Source organism: Rasamsonia byssochlamydoides (genome assembly GCF_041956645.1).
Source record: "Rasamsonia byssochlamydoides strain NRRL 3658 unplaced genomic scaffold VTN77scaffold_70, whole genome shotgun sequence".
Lineage (NCBI taxonomy): Eukaryota > Fungi > Ascomycota > Eurotiomycetes > Eurotiales > Trichocomaceae > Rasamsonia > Rasamsonia byssochlamydoides.
In genome coordinates this window covers 69,153-93,748 of record NW_027192453.1, presented here as the reverse complement: position 1 = coordinate 93,748, position 24,596 = coordinate 69,153, and the positions used below count along the sequence as shown (strand labels likewise).

The 24,596-nt window shown below is 45.1% G+C and overlaps 5 protein-coding genes across 5 annotated transcripts; 4 read left to right on the top strand and 1 right to left on the bottom strand.

The window, feature by feature from the left end:
- Positions 1-643: 643 nt before the first annotated feature.
- VTN77DRAFT_8351 (uncharacterized protein) lies at positions 644-1,376 on the top strand (the record flags this gene model as incomplete). The annotated part of the gene is made up of 2 exons (XM_069424840.1): positions 644-897; positions 977-1,376. 2 exons carry the CDS (start codon positions 644-646, stop codon positions 1,374-1,376), a joined length of 654 nt encoding a protein of 217 aa, XP_069274765.1.
- A 5,592-nt stretch (positions 1,377-6,968) lies between these two features.
- VTN77DRAFT_8350 (uncharacterized protein) lies at positions 6,969-7,912 on the top strand (the record flags this gene model as incomplete). Its single annotated transcript, XM_069424839.1, has 3 exons — positions 6,969-7,196; positions 7,267-7,471; positions 7,551-7,912. 3 exons carry the CDS (start codon positions 6,969-6,971, stop codon positions 7,910-7,912), a joined length of 795 nt encoding a protein of 264 aa, XP_069274764.1.
- Positions 7,913-8,713: 801 nt separating this feature from the next.
- Positions 8,714-10,155, top strand: VTN77DRAFT_8349 (uncharacterized protein; the record flags this gene model as incomplete). The annotated part of the gene is made up of 9 exons (XM_069424837.1): positions 8,714-8,752; positions 8,804-8,838; positions 8,893-8,978; positions 9,030-9,217; positions 9,278-9,315; positions 9,372-9,509; positions 9,562-9,811; positions 9,872-10,038; positions 10,104-10,155. 9 exons carry the CDS (start codon positions 8,714-8,716, stop codon positions 10,153-10,155), a joined length of 993 nt encoding a protein of 330 aa, XP_069274763.1.
- Positions 10,156-15,943: 5,788 nt separating this feature from the next.
- VTN77DRAFT_8348 (uncharacterized protein) lies at positions 15,944-17,466 on the bottom strand (the record flags this gene model as incomplete). Its single annotated transcript, XM_069424836.1, has 10 exons — positions 15,944-15,983; positions 16,055-16,221; positions 16,282-16,531; positions 16,590-16,727; positions 16,790-16,827; positions 16,878-16,900; positions 16,963-17,127; positions 17,174-17,259; positions 17,315-17,349; positions 17,407-17,466. 10 exons carry the CDS (start codon positions 17,464-17,466, stop codon positions 15,944-15,946), a joined length of 1,002 nt encoding a protein of 333 aa, XP_069274762.1.
- Positions 17,467-23,253: 5,787 nt separating this feature from the next.
- Positions 23,254-24,559, top strand: VTN77DRAFT_8347 (uncharacterized protein; the record flags this gene model as incomplete). The annotated part of the gene is made up of 4 exons (XM_069424835.1): positions 23,254-23,354; positions 23,502-23,651; positions 23,860-23,911; positions 23,990-24,559. The coding sequence occupies 4 exons, from the start codon at positions 23,254-23,256 to the stop codon at positions 24,557-24,559; spliced, it is 873 nt and encodes a 290-aa protein (XP_069274761.1).
- Between the last annotated feature and the right edge of the window lie 37 nt (positions 24,560-24,596).

Genomic DNA, 24,596 nt, shown 5'->3' with positions numbered 1-24,596 from the left:
GAATTGAGCATACTCCGTACGGAGTACCTGAGACAACTGACGAGCCAGGAAGAAAAAGCTGAAGAGGCGCTGATCCACATTGTTCACCCCGGCGCTAAACCTAAATTTTTAAAAGGGAACGGAAGCGAACCAACCTTAACCACCCGAGAGATCTTCAGAAGTCCAGATCCCTGGTCAAACGTCAAAGGGTTCAGTTTCCTTGAACAACCTTCCCCGTAGGTCAAGGTGTTTGATTTCTTCCCCTTAGCTTGTTTTCCATTTCGACTGTTTCTGATTTCAGCCTATTGGCAAAACCCCTGCATCGCAATGGCGACAAACCCGCCCAATGAAGCCTCGCTCCGCGATGAGGGACCACGGATGAATATGATGTGCCAGAGAGATTGCTCGGAGAAAAGGCTATATGAGAACTGCTAAATTTGAGCTAATTAGCCACTGGTAAAATCGGTGGGCCTCGTCCATGTTGCTGGAGAGCGCCCAGGACGACCCCATGGGAAAACCATGGCCGTGAAGAAACAATCTCAAGCCGTCGTTTCCGGGGCAGAAGAAGTATAAAAGCAAGTCGATTCCCTCGCTGCAGAGAGCACTCACTCAACAGTCATCAATCATTACCATCATCACCATCATCATCATCGTCATCATCATCATGGTGTCCTTCTCCTCCCTCGCCCTTGGCTTCTCCGCCGTCGCGGGAGTCTTCGCCGCTCCTAGCGAGCTCTCCAAACGCCAAACACTAACCTCAAGCTCCACTGGCACCAGTGGTGGCTACTACTACTCCTTCTGGACTAATGGTGGCGGAACGGTCGACTACACTAATGGCGATGGTGGTGAATACAGTGTCACCTGGGAAAATTGTGGTGACTTTACTGCTGGAAAGGGCTGGAATCCTGGAGGTTACATGTAAGATTCGCCCTGAATGGCAATCCCATTTTTAACAGTTTTATCTGAATAAGCTTACTAAAACCTGTTTGTGTTCCAGGAGTGTTACATACTCTGGTAGCTTTAATCCTTCGGGCAATGCTTATCTCTCTGTCTATGGTTGGACTACCAACCCTCTTGTTGAGTACTATATTCTCGAAAACTATGGCGACTATAACCCCGCCTCCGGCATGACATACAAGGGAAGTGTTTATAGTGATGGATCAACATATGACATCTATGAGCACACACAGGTCGATCAACCCTCTATTGAAGGCACTGCGACCTTCAACCAGTACTGGTCTATCCGCCAAGACACACGTTCCAGTGGAACTGTCACCACTGGAAATCACTTTGACGCATGGGCCAGCCTCGGAATGGATTTGGGTGACTTTAACTACATGATTGTCTCCACTGAGGGATATGAGAGCAGTGGGTCCTCTTCCATTACTGTTTCCTAGTGGTGGTGGCAGTGGTAGCAGCGTAAGTTTCACATTCTCAAATGCTCTAGTCAATGGATTGTTGAACTAATTTTTTTTCTGGTTGTAGTGCGCTGGATTGTACGGCCAATGCAGTGGAGAAAGCTATAGTGGACCTACCTGCTGCAGCTCCGGAACTTGCACATACTCGAACCAATGGTACTCCCAGTGCCTGGAAACTCTCAGTGATCACTCTCAATGTGAAGATTGTCAATTTCACCATGATGTCACTACAATAACTGGCCAATATCAAGTTGTTGATTTTTGTCCTTATCGGGTGGTGTAGACAAGCAGCATTTGAAGGCGTGTCACCCTAGGGATATGCCTCTGAATCTGCTACGCATACACTATGCCTTTTGCAGCATACATTGCGAATCCAATCGTTGATCTACAGCTTCATTTTGCCATTTTGTTGTTCCATTCCATGAAAGAATGCGACTGAATTCTACTCCTTGACTGTAGGCATGCAGGGGACGTAAAAGAGCGCTGAATTCGAGCCGTCATTCATTCATTCTTGACTCTTGGAAGAGAAGTTCATTTCCTTTCTAGTTAGATAGCTCAATCCTCTTGATTTATCCCTCGATAACATCCGTTCCACAAGGTGGTATGGAAGTAGGTATGTCACGGGCTATGCCCGATGTTGACTCGGCTATGTCATCGTGGCGTGTGATTGGCTGAGAGCATGGCCATGTAGTGAACGGGTGGATTCAAAGAGTACCTAGGTATGAGATATCGGGAATGGAACAGGTATCCGCTGGTGAGAGGCCAACGTCATAGTTGCTTCTGCTTTCCCAACCCAACTTATGGGCCCGAATAGTAGGTTTATAGCCCAGTAAGAGGGAATCCTTGAACGCGTCCCTTAAGAGACCTGCCGATGGAGGCTGGGTGGTAATGTTAGTGGATCCATTAACAAGCGCAAGGAGAGATGGGAGTCATACTATCAATACTTTTCCCTCAATATAGTTTGTGTCTCTAGCAAAGGAAACCACAGTGCTGTAAGATCTGAGCAAGCCATACCGTCGAGCAACCGGAGAGCAGCGCTCAGAAATGCAAGTCAAGGAACAGTGCATCACATGGCCGCGGACTATCTATCATTGATATCTTATATTAATCCACAGAAAATCCCACTGTCACTTCTTCCACCTAGTGGTTCACAGATCAAGCAACAAGATACGCTTGGGCTCTTAAGAGCTTACTCCTTCATCAAAGTAGAATCGGGCAATGGCTTTCTCAATCTCCACCAATTAGTGCATTTAGCGACCGGAAATTGGCTCAGAAAGGAAGCTACACTTGGTAAATTGACTGCTGAGATGGGAGCTCAATTAAATAGGACTTTTCCTACCGATGATCATGAGAATCGGATGTTATAGCGGTTATACCTCCCTCATGCTCAGTCGATCCTGCAAAGTAAGGCGTTCCAGAATGAGACACAGGACCGGGAACAGTTGGTTTCCAAGGTTGGAAAATGCCTTCATAGTGACGGGAGATATCACGAAGCGGAGATATTGTTTGAAGAGGTAGTAGAGAAGAGGAGAAAAAGGCTTAGGCAAGAGCATCAAGAAACACTTACTGGTATTACTTGGGTAGCATCCACGTACCGGAATCGGGGACGATGGAAGGAGGCCGAAGAGCTGGAGGTGCAAGTGATGGAGATCAGGAAGACGGTGCTGCGACCAGAGCATCCAGTGACCAGCATGAATCATCTCGCTCACACCCGGAGAAATATGGGCCGCAATATTACCGCCGCTATTCTCATGAACAGATTCGGGTTGAAGGCACTAACCTAAAGTAGCCTGAATAAACAGACTATGGAGTCGGCCACTTAGAATATTTACAAATCCAACTCACTAATCTTGTCGTGGGTTGAATGCACCAGACCTTTGTAGATTCTGGATAGATTGAGTGTAGATCGCTTAAGGGTTGAACGTATGAACAGTTGCCGCGCTGCTCCCGGAAATCAACCAAGCCTTTTTACCGCATTGCAATCGGTGATTTAGCTCTTAAGGTGCAATCGAGCCTCCACGTGGTAGTTGATGATATACTGGCCACCCTAGCGTTGGGGTAAGACTCACAAGATTAAAGCAGGGTATACCATGTCCGGAATATTTGACCTTAACTTACTGCGTACAGTGGCAGTGATACTGCGGTCTCTTCAAAGACGCAAGACGTTTGATTCGCATTTATGATGACTTGACTTTCTTGTTCAACAGGAAATTCTGTTCTGTTAGTGAGGTGACATTTCTGATAAACTCTCAGTTGTTTTGCCGCCCATTACAGGAGTGCCTTAAATTTGTTGCGCTCAATAACACAAACGAAGGGGTCGCCCCCAGAAAAACATTTTTGCAAAGGCAAGCCACGCCCATCTTTGCACGCTTCCGTAGTACAATCCAAAGGCTCCTTCGTCCGACTTGACCGTCCACCTGGGTTGGAATGGCAGCTGACCGATCGGAATGGAAAGCATCATATAATCGACCCTTTGGAGTTTCATGAACCTCTGATTGCATCTTATTTATTTCACGTAACCCTTGCACAAGATGTGAACCACTCGTGTGGAATGAGTCCCAGCAGCCGTCAAAAGATTTCGGGAGAAAACGCCATATCCGACAATTCACGTGAGTGATATCCTGGAGGAAGACCGCCAAAGCGATCCTACTACAACATGCAGAACGTTGATTCAAGATAAAGAAATAGCGTCAAAGTCGAATGCATCTTGTCTATCTCTTCACGGGTCTCACACCACGGGCTCGAGAAGCAAATTCTATTTCAGTGAAAGGCAGGAACAATTGCTGGCGCAGTAAGGGCACCTTGATCACTGCCAACTTGAGCCTCAACAACTTTCTTAATGCAAGCCGATGCAAATGCCCAGCAAACTATTCAGGCTTAGCAGATGTTGCAATCTCAGCAACAGGGCCACCGGCAGATGCAGAAGGTTGCAAAGCAAGCCTATCAAGCCCAGTTGATGCGTGCTCAACTTGCTCAAATGCACATGGCTCAGCAGCAGCGGCAACAGCTACAGATTACCCAGAACCAAAATCATCAAAGTACTCCCCAGATGGCCGCTCAATAGCAGCATCATCAGCAGATGGTGATCGCCACCACCCAGACAAATGGTAGTCAGCTACCGCCAAACTTTCAAAAGCTACTAGCAGCTCTATACCCACAGATTGCTGCGCCTGCGGCAAAATTTTGCTCAGCGCTTCATGGCGCAGCATGGACCACCAGCCCAATACCCTCCTGAGATCCAACAACAGTACACAACGGGGCTTGAGAAGATTGCCAAACGTTGGGTGCAGGGTATCATCTTTTCAGAGGTTAAAAGTTTATGCTCCATATTGGGACAGTTCGTCCATCAGGAGCGGATACTGCCTCATCCAAACGCCGTTGACAACATCAGTAATCCCTGCAAAGAAATGCCTTCCTCACAGGGGCAAGTTTCAGAAGAGGTAAGAACTGGCCCTTTACGGTTTCCACAGGCTATCATAGTCATTTTCTCCGCATGGAACATCAAATAATAATTCGGGGCTGGATATAGGTGGCCACCCCAGGCCCTGAGATTCTCGCAAGGATAGGACAGGTTCCCGATACACCGTCCAGATCACAATATCACCATTCGGCGAGCCTTGACGACACCATGATACGTAGACTGACAGCGCATTCTGAAAAACATGACTGCGCTCCACCATCTGCGGAAATGATCTATCAAGTCCAACAATCCGGAATGAAGGATTTCAGACCTCTGCCCGTAGGTGGAGGAAAGCCATGGGCCGAAATAGCTTGGGCAGAGCTAGCTTCATTGGAGACACGACTTCGACTTGGAGAAATTGCCGTGGTTCACGTAGAGGATGGTGGGAAAGGTTACGCTAAAGTATCTGATATCCGGCGTTTGGACGATGGACGTTTTGTTGTGGTGTATGCATGGTTGTATACTTGCGACGAGATCATTCTCTGAATTACAAGTAGAAGGAGCCCTGCCTGAGCACCATCAACGCCATATAGACCTGAAATGGCCACCAAATGCGGAATACAGGTACATGCTCAGCACGAATCGAACAACCACAATTTGGGAAACAGCTATTGGTCCAGCACCGAGGAGAATCACGCGAGACCTTTGCCGGACTCTGGTATACCGAAGGACTCCCTCACGCAGGATCTGCGATGTCCAAAGCAAGTCTCTGAAGTGGATGAAGGAGATCCTTGAGCTAAGTTCAGAATGCGACACATGAGCGTTTTGAGACTACGTTTTACTCGAATCTTTCCACTTATTTTCTCCAAGAAAGCCATCTCTGCTCACCATGAATAATATGGTGATTATAATTTCTCCGGCGCCCGGGTTAAGGACAACTCTGATAATAGAAGGGTTTTCTAGCCCTTCGGGAGCAGAAGCACCTTTTTTTCTTCATGAAAATAATTCTATATCTCGTTCGTTCTTGAGCTCAGAACCACCACTCTTAAGCTTTACATATGACATCTTTTATATAGAACTGAAAAATCTCCAATCAAATTATGCTCTGTTATTTAATTACTACGTGTCTTATTCTTCGAATGTACAGCGCTTATCACCATGAGCTCGTGGGCGCTGATATTCTGAAACCATATGTCGGAGCAGCGACGAAGCAGGCTACAGCTACACATGAACACCTGCCCTGACAGCCGAGTGTATTTTTGACCCGCACACATGTTGGCAAGTTCATAAGGATTGTGCCCTCCAGCTGGTACATCAGAACAATCAGAGGCTAATTCGGGAGCAGAAACTGCAATTGACGGCAAGAGAGGTGTGGTTCAAGCAGTTTCCCGGTAAATGTTAAAAATGGATTCAGCATTAAACAAAAAGCTCTCCTCCCAAAACCGTTTATGAAAAGTTCGACTCTTTTTTTTTTTTAAAAAAAAAAACTCAGACTACTTTTTAAGGCCGGATTCGATCTGTATGACTTCACATTCAGATTAGAAGGTCAATTCTATATTAGGACCCCATCATAGGGATAATATTAAGTTGATTTGATCTAACCACTCTATCTAGAAAGAGCAGAATCAACAAAGAAGGAAAGGGAAAAAAAAACATCAAGATGCGTAAAGCACAAAGATCAAAAGACATGGTATGCTGGGTCATAATTGATCTTAATGGAGTCTTCACAGTTTTTGAGATCATACTGCTATTTTGTAGGTAAAGAGTATATCAGCTACAGATTATATCTGAGAGATTGGGTCCATAGAGGCTATTAATAGTCTGTTCTCCCTTTTTGATCCTAATAGGAGGCAGCATTATCAACCATGCCTTTAGCATTATCGACCTTATTTATTATACCAGGATCTTAATGTCCAGGCGGCTGAGAACGGCAGGCCTCACATCACGGCTCGGTAGCTCGGCGCTCTTTTCGAACTATCGCTGCCACAACCTCCTGGCCTGATAGGCGAGCATCTGAGATAGCAAAGCGGTCATCGATCCATCTCAAACGACGCAGCAGCTACAGTGTGTTTGCCTAACAAGCAGGAACAGATGCCACTAGCCCGTGGGCAGCAGCTACATTAGGCAGCGGAGCAATTACCGTGCACCTCCTTGCTTGCATGCTTGCTCAAATGTCGGATGCGCCATATGCCACCGCAATTTGGGCGGAGATTGTCGAGATGAGGGAAGAAGAAATTAATAGAGACTTCAGCGAGACTAATACTGGCCACATGCCAACTCTAGTGGCGGCAGGGCAGGAGCTGTCCCGTGAGCAGCTGGCCGAGTGGGACGCAAGTGCGCGTGCTTGGTTGCGCGCAGCAGATGAAGCAAAAAGTGAACAAGTAACGAGGCTTCGTTTGGTAATGGACCAAAGTCCAAGTGCCCGTCAATACCGAACAGACAACATATGAAAGTGTCATGAGCGCCTAGAAGAATGCCTTGACGCAGATGGAGGCGCTCATCAAGGGGACATTGCAAGCAGTGCAGAGCGGGGAGCTTCTTCTGGCCATCTATGCATGGCACCTCTTTCCAAATCTGTCGGTTGTTTCTTCTCCTCGGAAGGAGGTGCTCCAACAGGACGACAGTTTCCCTGATAGCACCACCTTCACGATCGGCCTGGAGACAAGCCCCAATGGTCAAGGCTCCCAACAGTGTCCACTGGTCTCTCCCACTGAGACATCTCCGGTACTACGGGACGCCTGTTGTCTCGAAAGCATCCCTGGACAGTAACGAGCGAAGTCGGCTATCTCGCGAGGAGCTTTTACAAACCACCTTGGGCTGCTTTCTCCGAGGATGGGGTCTAGCAGGGTCCCATACTCCGAGTGCGGTGGGTTTGCTGTCTGATCTGGAAGGCTTGCTTATCAAGGCGGCGTCCGCGAGCTGCCCACAGACCGAGGCATTGATAGACGGCATCAGCGACTCCTGGCTCGGTCTTGTATTTGAGGCTGCAAAATCCTTCCTTACATCTGCTGGGGATAAGAGAGCAGTCGCCAGAAAGCTTATTGCTCTCGGTCGAAGACAAGGGCCAAAGGCAGAAGCCCGCAATTCCTGGCGGGTTTGGGAGGCGTTTGGATAACCGACATCTATAGTGAACATTAATAAATGAAGAAGTTGGCTGGATAGCAGGAATTATCTTACTAAACAATATTATATATTCATGTCCATTTGGTAGCGCGCCAGATGCCCACCTCCATCCACAGGCAGAGCATAGACGCTTTAATGCAGGGTAAGGGCGAGTTGGCACAGTGAACCAACTCTGATNAAAAAAAAAAACGGTGGGTGCCAAAAAAAAAAGAAGAAGAAGAGGAGAAAAAAAAAAAGAAAAACCGTAAGACCCGTTGAACGTTTCCTGTGTCCACTTCTCCTTCCCTTACTGGATATATACAGTATAATACAAGCCAGCTATGCTCTGAGTATTGGACAAGTTCTCTGATTCCAACGGGTATTCCCAGAATGAACACCTTCCGGAATCGGTATAAAAGCGGGAATATGAATCGAGGCGGATGACATTTGCCGGGATTGTCGCGGTGACAGTAATGCTGACAGGTGATCGCTTGGCCTGGCCCCTGTCCGTGCAGGACTAGCGGAAGCGGAGATTCGCAGTATGCCGCCGTCTAGTCACGATGCAGACCACCTAATGAGTCAGGTTGCCCATCGTTTCTGTGCCATGGTGCTACTAACACCAAACCTGTCACTTGGATCATTTTGAGAACACACCAATGGCAGTAATGTGACAGGCATTCATTCTCTGCATATAAGCTCCTGGGTGCCATCGGACTCCCAGTGATCTTATCATCTTCTCAGTCACTTTGTGCTCTTCCTCTTAGAACCCCTGTGCTACGCTGACATCCTTCATCTGCGCATAAGCAACCTAATCATGGCTGAGGTGAACCCCGCGATTGAAGTTGATGACAGGGTATGTATGATCCATCCTGCTTTGCCCACACATTGGATAACCTTGATCTAGGCTACCGAAAATGATTCGACCTATGGAGACGAACTGTTCGTAATCCATCCAGCATTCTTTATGGATGTCTGAAGACTGATTTGGACCAGGTCCAGTTACAGCGCCTCTTTGACCTCGTCTGTTCTCAATTATCGAAAGGAGAACGGTAGAACGTATCATGGATACCATGATGGTGGTAAGTTTTATACTGAAGGAATTAATGACTGCTCCTGCTAATAAGATAAAGCTTACCTCTTGCCCAATGATGAGGATGAGGCAAATCGACTGGACATGATGCATGAAATGACATTGACAATGATGGATCGGAAGCTCCTTCTTGCCCCTATTGGCGATTCACCTCAGCGGGCCCTTGACCTTGGCACTGGAACCGGAATTTGGGCCATCGACTTTGGTGAACAGTTCCCTTCTGCAGAGGTAGGTAGATAACCATTACCAGGTGATGAAGTAGCATTTGCTAAACTTTCATGTGCCTAGGTCATCGGTGTTGATCTCAGTCCTATTCAGCCATCCTTGTAAGTCCTCCTCTTATTATAAAATAAACTGCCAAAATGCTTAATTATTCCTGTAGGGTTCCTCCAAATGTGAAATTCCTTATTGACGACATTGAGGCAGAATGGGTTTATGACCAGCCTTTTGACTATATCCATGCCCGATATCTGATGTCTTCTATTAAGGACTACAAGAAGCTAATACAGCAAGCTTATAAGTTAAGTATCTAACTAATCTTCTTACAACTGCTTACTGATATATGTAACTAGTAATACTGCCCCTGGAGGCTGGGTAGAAATCCATGACTGGGATACCACGTTGCGCTGTGCAGATGGCTCTACCAAAGACACTTCTATACAACAGTACTATGAAGTTACCCGCAGTGCATTCACAAAGACAGGATATGAATTAGATCCAGGCCCCAAGCTAGAAGGGTGGTTCCCTGATGCCGGCTTTGAAAACATCCATGTTCAGAAGTATATAATCCCTATGGGAACCTGGCCAAAGGATGAACGTTTAGTAAGTATGACAACTAGGGAGGGAAGAAAAAAAAATAAGTAAACTGACATAGTGAACTAGAAAAAACTTGGCCTATGGAATCTCCTCCAGGCAGAGACGGGCTTTGAAGCTGCTGCAATGGCCGTCTTAACCCGATATGAGGGATGGTCCAAAGACGAGGTAACTGTCCTGGTCGCGCAGACAAGAAGTGATGCAAGGAATCCCAAGATTCACGCATTTTTTGATTTGTGAGCTGATACCCCTGACTTTGTGTATATTTATTATATAGTAACTGACTTGCTTATTATTATAGCTATGCTGTATACGGGCAGAGGCCTAAGGGTCCAGAAAAACTAAGCTTGTGATGTCTTCTACATCTGCATCAGTTTTTTTCCAGTATTTTGGGTGTCCTACAATGAATTTGTTATCGTGGAAGAATTTTGAGCAGTGTCTGTCTATGCTCTGCCTGTGAGAAATGCATTCTGTCGCCAGGAGAAATTGGCTCAAAAAAGGGCCGGAAGAGAAATATTAGGATTGGAACGCAACGTCATCAGAGTACCTTTTATACTCGTGCCCCAAATTGAACATAGTTCGCAACCGGTTTAGTTATGCCTGGGCAGCATGGCTGCTTTAACTTATCATGTGACTGAGTGCAGCAAGAGCAAAAGACAGCCAGAGACAGCTTGCAGAAGCTAAGGCAGAGTGGTAGTAAAATAGCCAGCGTCAGCATCATGGCAGGCTTCAGGAGCTAACACGAGCATAAGGAAGCAACATAGCGGCAGTATAGCAGCCTAGAGCAGCTGAAGGAAGTTTAAGCTAGTAAGGGGTTGTGGTTAGGCCGTCAGTAAAATAAGGTCTACTTTTAATAAGAGGGGCTTTAGCTAAAGTTTTGTACTCTGACCACTATTTTGGCAGTTTTGAGAGAACAAAACCAAAGGTATGGCGCACTCCTGAATTTATTGCTATTACAAATTTCCTTTCGAGAACATCCTGGATTGCCTACATCCGCAAGACTCTATTCTGCCAATCCATTGTCCCCGCAATATCAATTTTGTAGTTGGGGATTCTGTCCTTGTCTCGACTAAGAATTGGAAGATAGATCGACCTAGTAAGAAGCTCGACAACGAAATGGGAGGCCTATCTAAGATTATTGCCAAGGAAGGAAATGCATACTACCTGGAACTGGCCCCCTGATCAATGTCCGCTCTATCTTCAATTCGAGGTACCTCCGCAAAGACCCAGCCAACACGCTTCTTGGCCAGCATAAAGATACTCAGCCCCAATTGAGGTTGATGATTATGTAATAGGAAGTCGAAAAAATCCTCTCTATGGGTGAGGTGTCTAAGGCCTACATGGAACCTCGATATCCCTCGTGCAGCATAGCACCCGACGGACCGCGGTCCTGTGCCCAAGGCGGGCCAGGGACAAGTGCCTCAGGCACAAAGTTCTAGGTAATTCTACCCAGCTACCCAGCCCCAGATGCTCAGCCTCAGTAATCGCAACCCATGCCCCTCGATCTTGGACACAGAGTTCAGGGCCATAGTCTCGCGTCAGATATCCAGGCGTCTGGAGACCCAGGACACTGGCCAATATTATACTTGTAGAGTAGTTACAGAGTGTTGAGAGACAATATCGATAATTATTAAAAGAGGTTGCAGGCTGAAATTGTGATAGAGGGGTGTGAGTTCATGCGGCTCAGGAGATAAAATATGTGGGTGATGTAGGCGGCAGACCTAGTTGCCACTGTACTTGTGTCATTAGACGCAGAACATTGAGGTTTAGGGATGAATGCAAAGCGCTTGTAGTCGAATGACGTGTGTATATAAGACCAAAGGAGGATCATATTGTGGGAATTGTCTATTGGCTTGCAACCTGGCCGAGAAGGTTTGCCATACCTACTCATCAAGTTTTGTTGAAACCAAAATGCTTTGACTTCTCTGGACAAGGTGAGCACACTCTGTCCCTTCAATGTGATTTGCGATATGGCAGCAGACATCCTGGGAGAGTATTGCTTCTGTCAGGGTGCTTTGTCTTGCATAGTCTCTAGGACTTACATATATACTAAAGGTGTCTATATCAGACTAAAGGATAGTCTTAGTTTTAGGCCTCTTCTCCAAGTTGTGAAATGCGTAGTATCGTGTAGTAGGATACGTTTATTTAAGTTTTTGATCTGATAGTCAGGCGGCTAGCCCTATGAGCGCTTAAAAATGACTATTCCTTAATAGGACTAGCCTGTTACGGACCAACAGAATGGGGAGGCTGTCCAGCACAGCAGCGCATGATGAGACTCGATACCCCGCAAGACAGAGAGCAAGGCTACGGAAATCACGTGACTCAGCAGAGAGTCCCAGGGCATGTGACTAGGATAGTCCATGAAGGGACTATGTGAGAAAGTCCACGAGGGACTATAGAAACTAGTCCACAGAAGGACTATAGGGGAGAGTCTAGGAGGGACTATAGGAGAAGGGGTATCAGGGACTACAGGAAGGATTATAAAAGGATAGACACTTTTGCTCTTGTATCTACTATCTAGTCTTTCTCTCGATTGCATTTAATTTAAGTTTCATACTTTGTTGATTCCTTGGAGGGTCAGTAAGACTATGAACTACTATTAGTATACTCTGTATAGCTTTAGTAGGCGTGCCTCTGACTTAGTCGTTCTTGTTACTCTTTGACCTAAGGGGAGAGGCCCTTGCTATTCGTATCTATCTTTTAGGAAGAGGGGATCTGAAAAGAGTGCTGTTGCTATAACTGCAACCTGACATACCAGCTTGGTAGATTAGATAAATATTATCTCTATTATGAGCTGGGTAATGGTTGGATGGCCAGGTGCAGAAGAGTACTTGATGATATCAGGAGATGGACTAAAGAACAGTCTCAGATCATATATCAAGGGCGATCGTTCCTCTTAATAGCTTCTTGTTTTTTAACCCAGCATCAGCTGGAGAAATTAGCAAAGAATGCTTATTGCTACTCCCCGCGATAAAATATCTATAGGGTGGAAGGGTGAAGGCCGCCCTCGTGGGTATTTCCTTCTTGACAAGGACTTCGCTATCTTAAACCCTAGATTGCGTACTTCAGCACTTGCATCTTTGACCTGATGCCTCCCATTAGTATATTTACTGAATGCTGCTTCAATAGTGACCTTTAAATTGGTGCAGTAGCTGGCTATTAAAGTAGTATGGTGAAACATGGTAGCAACGGTTGATGTGCGCTGTGTAGCCATCAGAGTCTTCATTTAAAGGTTAAAGAATTCATTTAACCTGTCCATCTCAAACTACCCACCCTTAGTACCGCGGAGATTGATTAGACCATTGGCTAAGATAGGATTCTGCAGCGCTTCGTCAGCAGCTTTAGTCTGGGTAAGCCATGTCATATATAATGACAGAAAGGCGTACTTGGACTTATTACTGCCATGGAAAAGTAGACAGCATCGGGCAAATACATGCTGTGTAATCCCTATATTGGCGTGTTTAATGGCGTATTTAAATGACTTATATATCTCCATCTGCTGGAGAAACTTTGTGTGTACTGAAAATTCATAGTCAACTAAGTGGGTGGCCTCTGGTTCCTTTTCCTTTAGTTTAGGTTGACATTGCTCTTTAACTGTAAAGATAGCAAGGTATATCTTTTAAATCATGTGAAGGAACGAAGACCGGCCAGCAGTCTTAATATAAGAGTCAACTTACTCCCTGTAAGCAATCGATGTAGTAGGTAGAAGGAATTGGTAGAATAGAGCTGTGACCCTTGCATCAAATGCCCATATTGCCACTTCTTCTTTATGGTGGAATGGGCTCTTATTACCCTGTACTATACCAAGATAGTTTTTATTATGGTACAGCGTCGATCCCACAGCCGTGCTCTCGTGCCCTGAATATAGATTGTAGAGCATATCTATATAATTTGTGCGCCAATAGAACAAACCTAGTACAGCTAAAATCTAGTTATACTGGTTATATGGCAGGGTAGCTTCTAGGCGTTCTTTCTGGACAGTATGGATCAACAATATTGTCTTCTGGTCCCCATACACCAGGTATAATGGGTTGTCAAAATACTTTGTAGAAGCATATCCTAGCTGCTCCTTAAACACCTTATTGATCACATTATATGTGCCACTTATTGTGCCCTTATTTTCTAGGATAGGACTGAGGCCATAATATGGTGTTTTGCGCAGCGCAAGGCATTCAACTTTTAGGAACTCAGGCCATCTAACAAGATTTATGCGCGGCTTCATTGGGCCACTAGCAGAAGGTACATTGTCAGTAAAAAGTGTTTCTACTGCCTCCTGATGAGTATAAAATGGATAGCTTCTGCAATCTAGTAGTACTAATACTGATAGAGGACATTGATTGCTGTTACCTGGTGCTAGGTAGATATTACACAGATTGAGAGCAATCTCAGGATGGAACATTGATTTATGTAGCCCTCTGGGGGGTATATGGTGGCCAATGCAAAGCTTGCCAGTAGTAGCACAGACATGTTGCACTAGATCTTGGAGTGTCTAATGCCATACTGTCTGACTATAGTTGAAGTTGTCCCAAGAAAGAATAATGTTGCCATGGGCTAATTGCATTACCTCCTTAATTTGTCTCTAATATATTGTTAGTGATTGACATTATAACATGTAGTAAAGGTATTATATTTAACCTTCTATACAATGGGGGGGGGGGGGGGGGTTTCTTCTCTGATCTCAGCCAACTCGCCACGCCTCCTAGCTATAGTTTGGTAGTTTGGTATAATACCAAACCCAGCCAGATAACTCCCATTGAATGTAGATGCAGGCCAAGTAGCATAGGGAGGTTGTTGCATTTCCTTGGAGAAGAAGCAAATGCCAATATAGCATAAATCATCACTATATAGCCCTGGTATTCTTTTATAGTCTGCCTCTGGCTGGCACAATGTGGTTCCATGAGGCTCATAAGTAAGCCACACAACTTAGGTGCGGCCTTTTATATGCGCTCTGCCATACTAGGGATATCTATATCATGGATTTGCGCCTCTGGAGTGAACTCCCCAAGCCCAACTTCTGGTGTACCTATCCATTGGAGTTCAGCACATAGATGGCTGACCAGATTTGAATTACCAATATCCTGGAGTTCTTCTAAATGGTGTAATAGCCACTCTGTTATTTCCTCCTGTTTAATGGCCTCTATAAGACTTTTTTATGTGCGTTTTGAGGGTTGCGCTATAGCACTTTGTTGACTCTGCAATTACCATATCATAGAGCAAATCCTTGATTGACTATTGATGTTTCTCTTAGAGCTCTCTAAGCACCATATCTACCCTCTCTCACATGTCCAAACACCAGATGTAGGTAGTTGGGTTATTGGTGTCAAGGGTGCATCATTTTTTTCAGTGGAGGGTTGCTGGTATCGGTCTATAATGAGATGGGGTTTCCACACGTGTCAGGCGCGTCATTTCTCGCCATAGGGGCTAGATTTGATGATTCTAATGATTCCATAGTAATCTACACAGCTAGTTTAGTCTATAACTCAAGTATGAACTCTTACCTCAAAGCTGTGCTGGATTTGGAAAAAAAACATTTGACAAGTAGTATTATGGGAGTGCATTCGGTCCTCAGACCATAGATTGATGTGGGTCCCTAGAATTGGCCGGATCTGGTTTAATTCAATACAGAGCCACATGTCGTCTGACACGTCAAATCTAAGTAATATAGTCTGAGGAAACTGAGGTAACTCAGACGTGCACCACATATGGCTTATGTCAGCACACTGCTTTCCTATTTGGTGCTAGTCCCACGTCTCGTGTGCACGTCTGAGACGCTGAGGTAACGGCTATGGCTTGGACAACCAGCTGCTTCATGGGTGAGATCTCTTTATTCCTAGGCTTCCTAGAAACTGACATCTTCCTGTTATTGGTCCCCTTGTTGTCTGGATTATTCTAACCGGCTGTGGTCTAAGAAAAGCATTCTTTTTAAGTAAACTGTGGAAATTGCTGGTGTTACTAGGTACATAGCATACTGGATATTCTCAGAACATTGCACAACACACCGGTGTCCATATACCTTGCAGGGGAGGGGAGAAACATGGTTATCTCCAGGTCGAAAAGAATAACAGGCTGGAATCCACAAAATCAAAAATCATATCCTTAGTGACCTGAACTTTCATTGAATGTGGCTCATACTGCATGGCATCACTGCGGTTTCAGTGGCTTCCGCCCGTATACAATGTAGCTAAGAAATGTTGTCAGATTTTGCACTGCACCAATGGAAAACACATCGGACATAGGAAGAGATCCACTCACAAGTCAAACAGTCCGTGAATTGCTGGATTCCTTGCATCATTTCTTGTCTTCGCAACCAGAACTGTCACCTCGTCCTTTGTCCATCCTGCATATCGTGTCAAGACAGCCATTGCACCGGCTTCAAAACCAGTCTCTCCCTGTAACAGATTCCACATGCCAATTTTTTTCTGGTTTACTGTAAGTTTCCGCATTTCTTTAAAGTAAATTGTCGAAAACAATATACATACCAAACGTTCATCTTTGGGCCAGGTTCCCATAGGGATCAAAAACTTCTTGACATGGATGTCCTCAAAGCCTGTTTCACGAAACCACCCCTCAAGATGCCGCCCAGTACGTGTTACAATTCCTGCACGCTCAAATTCATCAACAGTAACGTTAAAGTACTGTTCGATAGAGGTGTTCTTGGTACTTCCATCTTGAGAGTAAATCTTCTCGTCCCAGTCTTGAAATTCCACCCAGCCCCCAGGGACAGTATTGCTAGCCAAGTCAGTAAGGACTGGTCAAAACAAAAAAAAAAGGCAGTGAATGACTCAACTCATAAGCCTGCTTTATGAGCTTCTTGTAGTCCTTGATAGAAAGTGTAAGGAATCGGCCATGAATGAAGTCAAATGGTTTGTTATAAAGCCACTCCTGTTCTATGTCATCGACGAGAAATTTCACATTTGGAGAAACCCTATGGCAATGATACAGCTTCTTAGTAGTTGCGTCCACAATAGGGGAGGGGGATTCAAATACATAGTCGGTTGAATAGGGCTCAGGTCAACACCAATGACCTACATCGAAGCTTAGCGCATACTCAATCATCCGCATAGTAATAGCCTACCTCTGCAGAAGGATACTGGTCACCTTTAAGCCAGCTGATGGTAAGCATATGCCTAAGTCAGATAGGACGGCTCTGTAATGTTTACCAAAGTCTAGGGCCCAAATCCCAGTTCCAGTACCAAGGTCGATGACATGCTGTGGGGAATCACCAATAGGCGCCAGGAAGAGCTTGCGATCGGTCATTGTCAGAAACATTTCATGCAGAATATCCAGCCGATCTGCCTCATCCTCATCATTTGGCATGAGGTAACCTTTTCCGGTCAGCAGCCTCCGTAACAAGAGTTTAGGTAGACTTACTGCCATCACGATATCCATGGTATGTTCTGCCATTCTCCTTTCGAAAATTGAGGACAGATGAGGTCAGAGAAGTGCTATAATTAGAACTTCGATCTCTGTCAGTCTTCGTCACCTTGAAGGGGTCAAGAGGAAATTGCGAACAGCTCATCTCCATATACGGAATCATTCACCGTGGACTAGAGGAGAATTGTTAGATATATCCCTTAGGGGAGAGGGGTAGAGATTATACAGACCACGTCATCAACCTCAACAGTAAGGTGTTCCTGCTCCGTGGTATCAGCCCCTTCAGCCATGATTGATTTGCCTACAGGGCGAGGAAGTCAAAGGCTTGCAAGAAATATCATGGCAGTCATTTTTGGATGAATGGCAAAATACTGATTGCCAGGCTGGACCTGAGTCATGTAATGGCCATTTTTCGGCCATTGGCTTGTGACCCGTGTCAGTCAGCCGTTGTTCCCGTTAGGTCGCGGGGAGATCCGCTTCCGGCAGTCAGCACTACATAGTAGGCGTCCAGTAATCTTGCTCGACTGCAGCCCTCATCACCGACCGCCTTCATGTTGCATTGTTAGACATCCTAGGCAGTGCCGATCAGTGATAGGCATGCCGAGCCAGAAGAAGAGTCTACGGAGTACTCCCGAGTAATCCGCTTCAATCCCACGCCGGTAAAAATCGGTAATAGGAATAGGCCCCTAGGTATCTGTAGTTGTGCAGGGAGGATATATACAGTAAATACTGTATCTAGCGATCCGTCCTAATACTTGCTACTGTATGTACAATAATTATACTATTTATCTCCCACGCGCCGGCTGCTTAGCATGTTGGCTCAAGCAGCGAGCTGTCACGGGAGGGGAAGCCACGTCGACTGACACCCTTTTTTTTTAGCGTCAACTCCCCTGTCTTGCAAAATATGGATCGAGGTAATGCCCGCAGGTGGCGTGGTGGTAGAACCACCGGCAGGGCTCTCGTTAGTCCCTCAGGCAGGTACCTCGATTCGCGTGTCAACGAAGATGCACGTGAGGCGGATCGATCTCGCTGGCCAATCAGAGCTCCCGCTTCGAATAGGCGAGGTCGCGTTGTTTTCTAGTGAAAGATATCCTCCTTCCTTCCTTCAGAATCACCTTACCTATTGATCTCCCCAGGTCAGTTTCTAGCGAGAACATCAAAAGAGATGAAAGATCTCTCTCATATTGGCAGTTCTGACAACGGCAGGCAAAGATCTTCGCCTCGCAGACTGGAAGCCGGAGCCAAAACCGGCCAGTATACAGACACCAAGTGGAAGTTGGTCCACTAACACATATATAGTCTCGCTTGGCATGGTCGTATACCGCAAAGCCGGGGTGCCCTGGTAGGACAACTACCGGAAGAATCAGACAGCACTTCCATCGCTATCTTCACCCAGAATATCATCTAATTCGGCAATCGGAGCAGCAGGGACGTCATCGAGATACTCATCTCCAAATGGAGAAGTATTGAACCTTGCAATACTATCGAACAAGACATCATTGAGCTTTTAGGTTACCCCTTTTTCCCCCACCCAAAGACTCGTAGTTATAGTACTGCCGTACCTGTGCCAATTAAATGTAATATTGCTTGCCCATACTCTGCGTGGTTGTCTAAACACATGTCACCTGACCTGAGGCAAGGGCGCTTTGGAGCCAGCATGACGCTGTAAACGTGTCAAAAGTTTCCTGGCTGGTCGCCGCATGTCTCCCAGTCTATATACAACGTTGTATACTAGCGACAACACGGGGGGCTTACAAAGAATGCCGTCGATGGCGCTCGCCTTGGCGGCCTATAGGCAAAGGAGAAAGTAGTCCAATCACAGATAGGTACCTTCGATTACAGTAACGGTTTGTCTGCAGGATGAAGCATCGTTTCAATCTGGCTTTTATAATTAACTTTTCAGGTGCCCAAGGGTGCCCAAGGTTTCCTCACCGGGTTAGCAAGAATATTTTTTCTGCCACCAAACTGTCATGGTGGGGTTGACAGGCCCCTCATTTATGACTTGGCTTTGTCCAACTTCTGATATATATTATCACGTTGAAGAATGTGATAAAATATTCCAGTGTAAGTTGAGTCGTAAGTCCTGTGACTCCGACACATTGGTACCTAACTGACAGCGGTCGTTTCTTGTCACATGATTCTCTCAGCCATAGCCGAAGGTCTAAGGGGCTATATGTACACCACCTCCAGAATACCACCCTAACTGGAATATCAAACGGTGTCTGGTCAGCTTTGGCCAGTGGTGAGAATACCAAGTTGCTGTAATGCAGAGAGCATTCCCACTCCAACAAGACTCTCATCCTCTCCTTCCTACGACTCTCTCCCTTCGCTTTCATATCAACAGTGTTATTAGTCATGATCGTGAAATTCTTATGCTAAATGGATAAACTAACATGTCTGATGGTAGTGAAGTGCTAAATATAGAGCCCGGAGCAATGAATTTTGAAAGTTTATCAGCTTCTGAAAGCCTGCACTGCAGGTAGACCGAATACGATAAACCCATGCATTTATTGATATAGCAAAATTGTTGTAAATTATAGAACGTAAAAAATGCCGTTACAATCCATATACCGGATGCGATTCGCGGTTCCTTCTCGGCGATGCACAGACTTGACGAACTCTGCATACTCGGCTTTAAAGTAATCAGCGCGCATAGACAAGTCTTCTGCATCTGGTACCATTATCTTGCCATCCATCGTAGGAAATGTTTGATGAGAAGGAACGCTCGAGGAGGCTACCAATCTCGTTGAAATTTTCAAATATAGACTAAAGATAAGGGACATGCCATAGATGATCTTGTTACGCGCTGGGTCCAACCGTAGTCGCAGATACTCAGATTGGTGGTCAGGGAAGGATCAAGCGAACCGAACAGGTTCTTCACTGTGGTCGAACAGACCGAAGACCGAACAGGTCAATGCCGAACAGGCGACGATAACAATATCGATAACAACAGGGTCACTGGCTAGCTGCCAAAGATAAACAAGAACAAGTGCGACTAGGTCAGAGGCAACGCCTACTAGAGCTATACCGAGGTATACCAATAGTAGTAAGATGTCTTACTGACCCTCCAAGTAAGTATCTCGGTAAACAAGTTGAATTGAGCGCGATCGAAGGAAAGACTAGATACATGAAAGTGTTCGTCCTTTTATAATTCTCCATCCGAGTCCATTTTGACGTCCTTACTATGGTCACTTCATCAGTCTTTGCGTCCTTCTGCGTCCTTGGTCTCTTTCCTTCTGCGTCCTTGACGTCCTTCTGCGTCCTTGGTCTCTTATCTTATCAGTATTTGCGTCCTTGTCACGTGACCTGATTTCCCTTAGCCTTGTCTGCCTTGCGGGGTCATGTTTCATTATGCATTGCTGTGTTGGACAGCCTCCTGTTTTGTTGGTTCGTAACAGATCTCTAGTAAGGCAAATATATTACTGTTCTATTATCAGTAAGATGATAGAGACTAGTAAAGGGGCCCAGAGGCAGTTCATAATCTTATATAGCTTTATTATTCCTAAAAAGCCTTTTATAAACTTGGGCAAGAATTCAATCATCAGTATAGGGGCTCCTCTATGTGGATGCTTTTACAGGGTTACCTAGAGATGCTTGTATTAAAGGGATAAGATGGCATGCTTTCAGTTGATCAAGAATATACCTAATATATTATAGAAGCATAATAGAAGACATTAGAAACCTAAATTAAATCATTTTTCCTATATTTGGAGGATGGTCTTATTAAAGGGAACTATGTGTGACGGTCCGAACTAGGCGGTGCACTAGGCGGTGAGGCATATTGCTGGCAGAATCCGTGAGATATCTCGCTGGACCTCGTAGATAGCTTCTTTCCCCCAGCTTAGTCTCTTCGTTCTGAACCGCCTCATAGCTTCTAGATAAACCTACTAGCTAATGGGATTTGGGTTTGTTACACTATGTCCTTGATGTAGACAGGGTTGTTCTCTTATGGCTAGGTATTAAGGCCATATTTATTGACCAGGCATTGAATACCCTACTAGCAAACATCAGTCTATGCCTTTATATACCTAAAGAGAGAGTAGAAGAGTATAGATGTACCTTGCAAACTTCTGTGCTTATTTCCTTACTTATCAAGTTCTTAGTTACTTTTATATAATAGCCTTAGAAATACTTTTAATCTGCTTTTAGAGTACTAGATTTATTATAGCCTTTTAGTTTCCAGCCATTTATCCTATATTTAAGCTTAAAGCACCAGTTCAAGAATTAATGCATATTATTTAGAGAAGCTTAACAAAGGGCCTCTTTAATATTACTTTATTTAAGGTTTGCTAATGACTTAGCTGCCTTTATCTAACAGTAACTATATAGTATTAATTAATAATTCCATGTTATCCTAAATAATATATAGAGAGGCTTCTAGAGACTTATTGACCTTAATGATTTATTAGTCAGAACCATAATTTCTTAGTATTGTTAAATTAGCCATAATCCTTAGGAATATCTAATAAGTTCTTATTAGTATTATCTGTAGGGTCCTTATAGAGAACCTGATAAGTACTCTGACTCATACCTTCCTCCTAACTTAAGTTATGCTTTTATGTGGGTATATGAGACTAAAAGCTGCTCCCTTTTTTTCCCCTGGAAGATGGTCAGGCTCTATCAGATCTGTCTTAGAGCTGCTGTTACATTAATCATTAAGATCTGTAAGAAGAAATGAATAGGATGTTTTGCTCTTTATGCAGCATTAGTCTGTATCATGTCGATAACAGGGCATTGTTCCTAAGCCTACTTGGCAGGTAACAGGAAGGTAACAAGATCACGGACAGTTAAGAGCTGCTGATGAGGGGAATCATAGTCATCACGGGCTCCTTTGAGGAAGAGACGAGCACAGAGCAGTAGAGAGGAAACAGCGCCCAGCTACCCTACTGTTAGGATGGAGGCCGACTGATTGTGGGAGGGGAAGAGAGACTGAGACAGGATTTATAGCTATGGCTGCCGGTTGCTGGCTGGCCAGGCAGGTGACTGTATATGGAGGCCATTTTTGGCTCCCTCACAAAACGGGGGGATTGCACGGTTGTGGTGAGCAGGGTGAGTAAGAAGCTGCTGGCTTGCTGCTGGCAGGTTCCAGGACTAGACATAGCATAAAGCCACTGCACTAGTGCACATGACTGATGCCTATTTAAGTGTCATGTGCAGCTGAAAGAGGCAGTGGGTTTGCAAATCAAAATTCTTAAGAGGAAGAATAATAATAATAATCACTAATAAGATAGCCTCTTTTCTAAGTAGTGCCCTTATGCCTGGGGAACCTTAATTTTAGGCAACTTATGTTAGATTATAAGGAGTAAGAGTGGTTTCTTATACTCTTTAAATGCTTAGGGCCAGGGGGAGAGTCCCTTAGAGCCTACCTACATGTTTGGCTATTTTGGCTATTATCTAAAGCCATCATGCAGTATTACTGCAGGATAGGTTCTGCCAGTTTCTGAGCCCTCAGCCTGCTCCCTTTAATAGAAAGCAGCCTTCTATTCTTGCCCTGTTTCACTATTAGCTTCTATACTCAGCCCCTAATTTTATGCCTCTTAGTAGTCGAAGATAATAATCTCTATAAGTAGCTATAAAAACTATAATAGAGTCATACTAAAGGTTTAAATTTGGAGAGAATAGGTCCTAAAATAGGCTCATTATTATAAGGGCCAGGATGTTAGTTACACTATATAAGAGGAGAGAGGCCAACTACTATAGGAGGTAGGGAAAAATAGAGAGGAGTAATTATAAGTAGGCGGCAATTAGCCAGAATTAAAGAGCAGTAAGAGATAATAAGGTAAGAGCAGGAAGGAGCACTAAGGAAGTAAGAGGTAGCAGAGGAGAGCCACAGGATAGCCAAGAGGAGAGCCAGACGGCAGTAAAGCGGCAGCGGCTAGTTCCCCGATCGGATCACATGAGCGTTCGATCTCGGGGATTACTACCGGTATATAATTGAAAAGGAAGATTTCATCTATCCAAGGTTCCGGTCAGGCTCAGCCAACCAACCAACCAACCAACCAAGCAGCTAGCTGGCTAGCTGTAGCACCTACCTACCTACCTACCTACCTAGGTAGTAACCTTGGAAGTTAGCGACGATGTCCACCAGATCAAGGTCGAAGTTCGACCACCTGATCATCGTCTGCTGCCATGCTATCTACCTTGGTGGACCTACCCATGGCCTTGATGAAAATGAATGGTACGTACGTTTAAATCACATCCATTGCCGTCATCATACATACATTTACCTAGTATGTATATATAAGAGCGAGAGAAGACTATAATCGACATTATATATACAAGTTGACTGAACTAATGAAATGTATCATTTTTTTTATGTTTTCAGGCTCATCGAACCCTTCCAGAAAGGTGAAACACCGACTTTTGTGGAGCATGTGAAGGCTGGGATTAGGGAGTTGCTGGCAACGTTGTCTTCGTCTTCATCAAATGGTGCTGATGATGATGATGGTGGTAATGCATTGTTGGTTTTCTCTGGGTGAGTTTTTTTTTTCGTCTTATATTGTTCCCTTGTTATTTTGGTTATTTATTTAGTATTTGTTTGTCTGATATATCGTTATCGGGGATGACTTTTGATCTGGTTGTTGTTTTCTGTTCTGTCTGTCTTGTCTGGATTGGATAACTGACTGTCTGACTGATTGATAACTGATTGATACGGATTGATACTGATTGATTGACTACATCAGAGGCCCAACGAAAAAGGACAGGACGGACCTGAGTGAAGGGGAGTCTTACCTTGTAAGTATCGTATATCCATACATGGAATATACATTTTTTTCCCCATAGACAGATGTATACTAAGAACCGAACACGCAGAACCTCGCTCAAGAAAATGGATTCTTCCTCTCTTCTCTGTCTTCGTCGACGCAATCTCAATCTCAATCTCAAGATGAGAGGAAGAAAATGTTAGATAAACTCACCAATCTTACCCTCGCCGAAATCCTCGCCACAGACTCCTACCAGAACGTACTCTTCTCCCTGCTTCAATTCCGTCTAAAGACAGGCGTCTACCCTCGGCGCATCACGGTCGTGACGCACGAGTTCAAGCGCCGCCGGTTCCTGGAGTGTCATTTCCCTGCCATCGGTTTTCCCACATCTTCTGTCAATGTGATTGGGATCAACCCCTCCGAGGAAGTCACCCCGTCCGCGTCGCTGATCGCAGGTGAGGAAAAGAGTGGGATTGGTCTCTGGAGGAAAGACCTCTATGGCGTTGGGCCTGAATTGTCGGCTAAGAGGCGCAGACGAGGTTGGAGGGAAGATCTTGAGAAGAAGGCGTTTGTGGGTGTTGGGCTGGAGCCTGTGGTTGAGAGGCTGGTTTGTTGGGATGGGTGGAGGAATGATAATGGATGGTTTCCGGAGAGGGATCAATTACCGTGGAATCAATGAATAAATATGATTGATTAATTGTTGGATAGTGGTCGTT